Source organism: Nicotiana tabacum, chromosome 6, assembly GCF_000715075.1.
Source record: "Nicotiana tabacum cultivar K326 chromosome 6, ASM71507v2, whole genome shotgun sequence".
Lineage (NCBI taxonomy): Eukaryota > Viridiplantae > Streptophyta > Magnoliopsida > Solanales > Solanaceae > Nicotiana > Nicotiana tabacum.
In genome coordinates, this window is record NC_134085.1 from 140,972,898 (window position 1) to 140,982,154 (window position 9,257).

At 35.9% G+C, this 9,257-nt stretch overlaps 1 protein-coding gene across 1 annotated transcript; it reads left to right on the forward strand.

Annotated features, from left to right (window-relative positions):
• The first annotated feature begins 975 nt into the window (after positions 1-975).
• LOC107795222 (RNA polymerase sigma factor sigE, chloroplastic/mitochondrial) lies at positions 976-7,667 on the forward strand. Its single transcript, XM_016617815.2, has 6 exons — positions 976-1,590; positions 2,173-2,947; positions 3,082-3,228; positions 3,679-3,915; positions 4,362-4,625; positions 7,203-7,667. Exons 2-6 carry the CDS (start codon positions 2,234-2,236, stop codon positions 7,398-7,400), a joined length of 1,560 nt encoding a protein of 519 aa, XP_016473301.1. The 5' UTR covers positions 976-1,590; positions 2,173-2,233; the 3' UTR covers positions 7,401-7,667.
• The last annotated feature ends 1,590 nt before the right edge of the window (positions 7,668-9,257 follow it).

A 9,257-nucleotide genomic window follows, 5' to 3' on the forward strand; every position in this document is an offset into this window, starting at 1 on the left:
TGACACTTTGTCCGTAATATTTACACAACACTCATGAAGTTAAGAACACCATGTCCTTAATATTTACACAACACTCATGAAGTTAAGGACACTGTCTCTGCATACATGAAGTTAAGGACACCATGTCCTTAACATTTATACTGCACATATGAAGTTAAGGACATGATGCCCTAAAGTTTAACAACAGAAGGTGCGAATACATGACACTTTGTCCTTAATATTTACACAACACCCATAAAGTTAAGGACACCATGTCCTTAATATTTATACAACACTCATGAAGTTAAGGACACCATGTCCTTAACATTTACGCTGCACATATGAAGTTAAGGACAATATGTCCTAAAGTTTAAAACAAAAGGTGCTAATTCATGTCTAGCACAGGGATATTTTCGTCTGAGCGGGTAAAAATTTATTAAAATACTGGCTAAAGAGTAAATACATTTTAAACAATGACTTAAAAATAAATATATCTCTAATTAGTGGCTAACTGTGCACTTTCCCTGCTAAGGGCATCACGGGGGAAACGAAAAAACATGTGCTCATCCTATTTTCAAGATCAAATACTTATGCTTGATATTGATAATTACGAAAAAATGGCTTTTAAATGACATGGTGTGTTGTCATTGTATATAGGTTAAACCATAAAGCAACGATACTGGTATTTTAGGCACCAAAAAAAAAAAAAAAACACAACACTGTTATTTTAAAAATATAAATTGCTTTTAATAGTTGTGAGATATAACATTTTTTATATAACCTTTAAATATTTACATTTTGCATGTTTGAAAAATCTAAGAAAGCTACGTTAGAAGTTTAAATTTATTCAAAAAGATTTAGATAATTATAGTACAATGAACGTTCTCAATTTTGTGTGAAACAAATAGAGGACATAACAAAAGAACCTTCTAGAGAGTAGAGAAGCGGGATTTGTTTATACATATTTTTAAAGAGTCCAGTAATAAATAAAGAGTTAAGATCCACTACCATTGAAATAATGAGGCAGGCAATTAAACCCCAAATAACTGAAAAAATGTATAATTCAAATGGCTCAAATAAGGCGACGTAAGATTCTACAGACCACTTCATCGGTAGGCCCCACTGGCTTTTGTGAACATCTTTTATTCAATTAAAAATTTAGACCTCGTGTCAGTAACCACATCCACTAAACTAAAATATCTCTGCTTCCACTCTCTACGTGCCACGATGTTCTTTCACTCGGATTATTTTTCTGCTGTGGCACTGTCCACGTCATCCACTTCTCCTCTTCTATGCACGTGGACAAAAATTTCTCACCGTCGATCTCCTTAATTAGCAATCTTAACCGTTAGATAGTTAAAAAAAGAGCTTGTGGACACCGAAATTCGACTTGTGGACACTGAAATTCGAGAGGTATAAATGTTTTTGAAAATAAATTATTTTCTTATTAACTACCGCATTTTGTCATTTCCATTTTGAGCCTCTCAAGTTTTCATTACGATATTTGAAAAAAAAAAAAAAAAAGGATTTTCCACTCTGACCAGTTTCTCTACCGGAGTCTTCATCGCCGGCCGGGATCAGACTCGTAATTTCGACTGAGCTACGTTTCAGGTGCGATACATTGTTTCTGATTTATGTGTACTGCTACAACTGCTTAAGTTTATTGAAAGTAAATATTTTTATTATTTGGTGTGAAAAACAAGAAATCTATAAAATAATATCATTATGATTGAAAAGTTGCGTGACTCCCGAAATCGATCCATCTTGTTCAAGATAATCCGTTTAACAGAATCTCAGAAATGGAAGAAAAAAATTGCAAATAGCTGCGGTGTTCTCTATTACTAATAAGCTTTAGTTTGTTGATCATTGAACTGAAGTTTGAAGGGGAGTCTTGCCTCCATGTCATATGGAGGTCACGGGTTCGAGCTGTGTACAAAGCCTCTTGCTGAAATGCAAGGTAAGACTGCGTAAAATAGGCTCCTGTGGTCCGACCCTCCTGTGGTCCGACCCTTTTTCGGACCCCGCACATAGCGGGAGCTCAGTGCAGCGGACTGCACCCTTGAACTGAAGCTTCTTTAGGAAACAAATAGAAATAGAAGAAAGTAGTTCAAGTTCTAAAGAATTTCCTTAACTGTTGTTTTGCAGTTGACATTAAATTGATTTTACATATAATTAATATATTGGATTTTACAGGGAAATTGTTTGACAAAAGCTCTATTCTTCATTGAGTAAAATTTTGATAGCACAACTTGGCATGGGAGTTGTGACTGTTTCTAGCTCTGCTTCTCGGAGTCCATTGGGATTAAGCACAAGGTTTTCTGCTCATTTATGTCCGCTTAAAAGGCCTGTAGTTGTATCATTTAAAAAAGATAAAACGAAAAAAACAACTTTAGTTGCACCTAAGGAATCCATATCGTTGCCTATAGAAACGTCTAAAGAGAATGAAAAGAGGTCAAGACGAGTATCTAAACGTACTGAGAGAGTGCATGCTGTTTCAATTGATATTGAAGCATCTACAAGTCCGTTAGAGTTGGACTACAGTGAAGCTGCTGCCAAACTTGAAAGTATCTACAAGCGCAGTCTGGAAACTGATAGTTCCGATACAGAAGCTAAGGATCATCAAATCGTGAAGAGAAGGCAAAGGACGAGGAAGAGAATTGTAGAAGGCGACGAGGAAACGAAGAAGGGAATTGCTGATAATGTGGTCAAGAATCGTCGAAAGAAGTCAAAGCGGCTGAATCTTGACCAGAGGATTGCTCTACTAAAGAATAAAGAAGGTGAATTGGTTGCTTCATCCCAAAAAAGAGAACTTAAAGAGGACACCGAAGATGAAAAAATTGATAAGCTTGTCAGAGAATATTCAGGTGCTACTGACTTAGCGAGCTTAGACTGGAAGAAAATGAAGATCCCTCCAGTGCTTCCATCTTCTGAGCATGCGTGGCTCTTCAAGTTGATGCAACCTATGAAGGTACAAACATTTTCACTGTTAACGGAAAAGGATTAAATGCGAAAGGAAGTTTCTGGAGTACATTTGCTTATTCATGAGATTTTAGTATTGCTATTGTTGTACTTTATGATTGAGAATCAGTTGTTGTAATTTAGGCAATCCTTCAAGTTAAGGAGAACTTGCAAAATGATTTGGGGCGAGAACCAACTGACGCTGAAGCAGCCGAGGCAACAAATATCGATGCCTCTGAACTACGGAAGAATCTGGAAGTTGGTCGAGCTGCCAGAAATAAGCTGATTAAGGTAATTACTCTTGTTACTTGTCAGACCTTCTTGATGTGCAGCACAGAAGTTTAATTTATGCCTCAAGCAAATGAACACTTGGTTCTGGTTTTATAATCTGAGTTAAATGAATCGGATGCAATCTGTTTTTTCATAATTCCTCGACGTGAATTTGTTGTTACATTGAAAGTGGTCAATCTTGACATGTACTGCTCACAAACAGTAATATGTGCAAGGTAGTATTACATGTTATAAAGCACAGTTAATTATCTTCTGTATTTTCTTTTGAGTATCTTATAACCTTTAAATTCTTCTTACTTGAGTCTATGCCCCTGAGAGGGGAAATGAAGATAATACTACTAGTGTAACTTGAGCTACCCCACATTCTTGATATCATCTTTCTTATGCATCCACATATTGTGTGAGGTTTTAGCTTTATAAATAACTCACCTTAGTCTTGTTTGGTTGCAGCACAATCTACGTCTTGTTTTGTTCGTGATAAACAAATATTTTCAAGATTTTGCTAATGGGCCAAAATTCCAAGACCTCTGTCAGGCAGGCGTCAAGGGACTAATTACAGCTATTGATCGATTTGAACCTAATAGGAAATTCAGACTGTCAACGTATGGTCTTTTTTGGATAAGGCATGCCATAATTCGTTCTATGACAACCTCAAGCTTCACCAAAGTCCCATTTGGGCTTGAATCTGTAAGTTCTCTTTCTTCTATCTTCCAGTGTTTTTCCGTTTCACTGTTCATCCATCAAAGAACCATTTTCTTTCTTCTGTCTCTCTCTGGAAGCTAAATGATTTCTTGATTTGGTGAAAAGAAAAGCATATTATTGCTAGTTATGAGACATTTTCAGTTGGTGAAAGAAAATCATTTGTTGACCTCCAACTGTGCTTTAATGTAACTTGAAAATGTACAACCAATGTACTACTATATCTTTTTTAAGAGAATATAGCAAAATTTTGTGTCAACGAACTGTCTAAAGGAATGGGTGAAATGCAAAATACTTTAAATAGCTGTAAGTTCTTTTGTGATCCCGTTAGGAGTATTGCTCTCTTCTTTAAAGAAATGTCTAATCTTTACTCATTTGGTTGTACTTGTCAAGTAGTCAGTGAAAAAAAAATTAATATCCTTTTTCTTATTCAGATCAGAGTGGAAATTCAGAAGGCCAAATTGCAGCTGCTATTTGAGCTTCAGAGGATGCCAACAGATGAAGAGATAATTGAAAGAGTTAGACTATCCCCCGAGAGATACCATGAAGTGATGAAAGTATCAAAACCTGTCTTCTCTCTCCATGCAAGACACATGACGACCCAAGAAGAGCTTATTAATGGGATAACTGATGTAGATGGCGTAGATGGGGATAAGAGGAGGCAACCAGCTCTACTCAGGCTTGCTCTTGATGATGTGGTAATGTTTTGTCCTCATTGTCTTTATTTTTGGTGTTGAACCTGCTTCTTTGGTTAAGAGTTTTGCTTTATGTTGAAATAATATCACCAATTTTTGGATATGGTAGTTTTCAAATTTCATAGCCACTCAAAATGGTTATTGCCCCGAGCAATAACTATTGTATTTATAGGATAAGCCCAAACTTAAAGCATATAAAATAATAGAATTTGCAATTAAATTGTGTAATGATTTATCCCTACTTCAGAGTTGTCAGATGAAATTATTTGTGTTTTTTTTTCAAATGATAAAACTCATTAACGTCTTGATGAGTTTATTATAGAACTTAGGAAAATACAAAGGGTGAGGAAGGAAAGGAAAATAGTTTCCTCGTAGTCTATAGTGTTCCTAGTTGAAGAAAAAAAGTTCCTTAATTGGTAAGAGCTCCATTATGCTGAATATGGAAGAAGATCCATAAAGCTGCGGTGAAGCAATGGAGCGACTTCCAGAGGTTCAACATTCTGGAAATAGATGGGCTCAATTCTGTCAAACAATACTTGGATTCTAGTTGATTAACTTCTGAACCAAAGGTAATTGGGTGCAAATGGTATTATAAAGGATATACAATTCTATTCATTACGATGTTTCTAGGCTAAGTTAGTAGTCGAAGAGCAACAAAAACAAAAGGTCTAGATTGTTTTTTTATATATATGCACCAGTGACTAGGATGAGTTCAGTAGAATTCTCGTAGCTTTGGCATCCATTTATAAGTTTCATGTTGCACCAAATGAGGTGTTAAAATGGCATTTTAAATGATGAACTCATTGAGGAAGTACGTATGAAACAACCAGTTTTAGACTATGTTAAATGAAACTGTTAAAGGTAGGTAGTATGGAGGTGCGGAAGTATCTGGAATGGTACGTCAAGTTTTTCTTTTAAAAACTAATTGTTAATGTATTTTGAAGAACTCACCTCTTATCAGACCATTTAAACATAAGTTTGTTTAGACAAATGAAGGATCCGTTTTAATTAGCTTATGTTGCCTTGAAATGAAAAGAAGGTTTATAAAATATGAAGTACACGTAAGCAGGGATAAACAGAGTTGATGTGGTAATCATGTCAAACAGATTTACGCACAATAATACAGGTGTGCGTATTTACTCCAAAATTTGGAATATATGGATTAATTATTTGTCTATAGGTGGATCACAAATAATCCCGGGATTATAATCCTGAGATTATAACCCCGGTACTATTTTATACCACTTGAGATATGGGATAAAATAATCCCACATTTGATGGGATAAGATGGCATAAGATGGGATAGGTGGGATAAGATGTGGGATTAAATTTATACCTTGTTTGGTTGGAGGTAGATAAATTTATACCTCCAACCAATACCTCCAACCAAACAAGGTATAAATTTAATCCACATCTTATCCCACGATAAATTTATACCTCCAACCAATACCTCCAACCAAACAAGGTATAAATTTAATCCACATCTTATCCCACCTAATACCTCATACCAAACGACCACAAAAGGGATTGTGAAACTAAGGTACAAGGAGTAATTATTTAGCAAAGTACAAGGGTATATCTCGGCAAACTTTAAACATCAAGACCTTTCGAATAAGAGGTTAAGGGTAGTCTGTTGTTGCTAATTGTAGAGTAAGAACTTCGTTTTATATTCAGAGAGTTATTGTCTTAATCCGTTAGAAAACTTGGTGTGAGGGCAGTTATCTTTCTTAAGGAAGTGAATTATCATAGCTTGAATTTTTGTTCCACATCCACCCTTTTCTGTATGCCGACCATCCACATAAGTTTCCAACAATACCTACTTAATCCTGAAGGGAACACTACAGTATTAAGCTTTAAATCCAATCCCGATCCTCTGACCCTTCCCAAACAGAATGGAAGATGCAACCCCCCCCCCCCCCCACACACACACACACAGATTTTTGTGATACAAGAGTTTCTGCTACCTCAACAAATTACAAAAAAGGAGAATTTTTAGAACATTTCTTCGTGTTTGAATCTGTTCTCTTTACCATATGATGGTTCTCTGGACTGCAGTGACCAAACCATTTTCCTTGTGATTTAATCTATACTCCCACCCCTGCCCAAGAACAAATTTTTAATGATAAAATGAGAAACACCATTGAAGAAACGAAAAGGAAAAGAGAGATATTGCTTATGTATCATAGTAATTATGATTTTCTTTTTCCTTGTTTAAAAATTGATTATGCAATTCCAGTTGGGTTGGTGTTCACTTACGTAATATGCCCACAAGCAAATATATTGATGAAACTGGCATCTCTTTTTGTTAGAGGCCTTCATTATGAGGTTATCTGTCTTTCAAAGAGAATCAGATGCTAATAACACTTCAAGGAAAAGTAATGGAAATTTCTGGCACTGAAAGGGAACTAGGAATAGATTTGCTGAAATATTACTTGTAAATCTTGAATCTTAAGATATACCTTGCTCTAAGTGAAAAGCATTTTAAGTTTATACGTTTCAGTTTGTTAAACTTGGAGGTTTTCAGAATTTCTGCACTATTGATTTTGCTTCTAACAATAAATCACGTTCCTCTTTTGCCAGCTTGATTCTCTTAAGCCCAAGGAGAGTCTAGTAATCAGGCAAAGATATGGACTTGATGGCAAAGGTGATAGAACATTGGGAGAAATTGCGGGTAACCTAAATATTTCGAGAGAGATGGTACGGAAGCATGAAGTGAAGGCTCTCATGAAGCTCAAGCATCCAACTCGAGTAGATTATCTTCGCCGGTACATATTCTAAAGAAATCAACATCATTTGGTTATTGCGTTGGAGAAAATTTACCCCTATTCCTGGATCAGCAATCTTGCCCATACTGTATAATATCTGCATGTACACTAATCATTTGTATCATAGTTATAACTTTACATCCTTTTTCACTAGACTCAAAACCAAAATATTTTAGTACACACACCCTGTAAACAACATATTTATCTTTCTTTCTCCTTACAGTGAGTTTGAAACAACTGATCTGTATATTTGCGACATGGATGAAAATGTTTCTCTCAATCTTCGTGGTGATCTTCGATTGTCCTAATTTTCATGGTGGTCTCTGATTGCACCTTTTTTTAGACAGTTATCAATTATCGATTATGTCATTGGATATTCTTACCTTGCCTCGTGGCCGGTCGTTTCATGAGTTACCACTTCATTTCCCCATTTCTGCTTCTTTATGTGTTGTGGTATTGGGTTGGTTGGTTCGGGTTCGGAGTGATTTTGGAGAGGTATGAGACACTTAGTTTCTTTTGAGTAAGCTTAAGTTGGAAAAGTCAACCGGATGTTGACTTATGTGTAAAAGATCTCGGATGTGAATTCTGATGGTTCAGATAGTTTCGTTAGGTGATTTGGGACTTAGGAGCGTGATCGGAATATATTTTGGAGGTCCGTGGTTGGTTTAGTCTTGAATTGGCGAAATTGTAATTTTGGCTTTTTCCGGTTGGTAGTGAAAATTTTGATATCGGGATCGGAATGGAATTCCGGAAATTGGTACAGGAAAAAAGGTAACTTTCTGACCCTAACTTTACACTTTACGTAACCAATTAGTTGACTAAAAGCAAAAGGGAAACAGAAAAAATGTACAAGTATCTGCTAGTGCTTGTTGCCTCTGTTGTCTCAGGGTAACTGGGGGGGGGGGGGGAAATGATACAGGTATATCTGCAGTAAATCAGAATAGCACTGCTAAAAACTAGTGCAGGATCCATAAAGCCAATAGTGAAAATGTGCAAGTCCACGTTATGATAATAAAATTAAAAATTTGATCCAGTGCATCCTAAATAAATGATTGAGCAGTATAATAAACCATGACAAGATAAGTGTTTACCCGTAAAACGGTACAGTTAAATTTATACGTGATTTTTAGACAAGTGAATCGATTGGATCTTAAAATAATAAATAATTAGAAAAAATATAAGGCTTAGCGCTGAAATCGAGATAAGACGGTAGAAATCTTGATTCCGAGAACAGAGCTTCCGGAGGCAGTAGTAATAATATCAATAAGCAAGAAGGTAAAATATTATTAAGCTTTGAACAAAGTATAGTATGTGCTCCTCAGAAAATTCATTTTCTCTTACAATGATTGTAGAGCTCACTATTTATAGTGGTACCTAGGGAACAAGGTCCTAGGATCAAGCCCCTCTTATTGGCAGTTACAAGGGCTATTGAAGAATGTGTAACGGTATGCAGTGAATGTCATATTCTCCGTAATTGAGCATGTACTTAATGCTATATAATATTCTTCAATAAATGCTATCGAGTGACAGTCATTTATTTCGCCTTTATGAATATCATCCCCTTCGGGGGCAAACGAGACCGTTGCCTTCGGACCTAATTGTCTTTTGTGTTCGGCTCCATGTATCGCTTTATCATATGAGCATTTAATATGAACATATTTTATCCAGTACAATAAGGAAAACGGATGAAAGTAAGATTTTCAAATAGCTGCTGAATGCATTAGGTTGGGGATATCTGATATATGAAGGGATATTATTGCTCTATGATTGTCATATTTTAAGCAGTTGCATGTTTATTGTATAATGTTGGGTGACATGTGCGATTGACTGGGGAATGGTAATGGAATTATACACATATGTAATTGTATCA

What these genes read in the sequence shown, in the direction of transcription:
- LOC107795222 (XM_016617815.2), top strand. Translation starts at nt 2,234, where the DNA reads ATGGGAGTTGTGACTGTTTCTAGCTCTGCTTCTCGGAGTCCATTGGGA. An exon ending in AGTTGATGCAACCTATGAAG is followed by an intron (nt 2,948 to 3,081) that starts GTACAAACATTT and finishes GTTGTAATTTAG; the next exon opens with GCAATCCTTCAAGTTAAGGA. An exon ending in GGCTTGCTCTTGATGATGTG is followed by an intron (nt 4,626 to 7,202) that starts GTAATGTTTTGT and finishes CTCTTTTGCCAG; the next exon opens with CTTGATTCTCTTAAGCCCAA.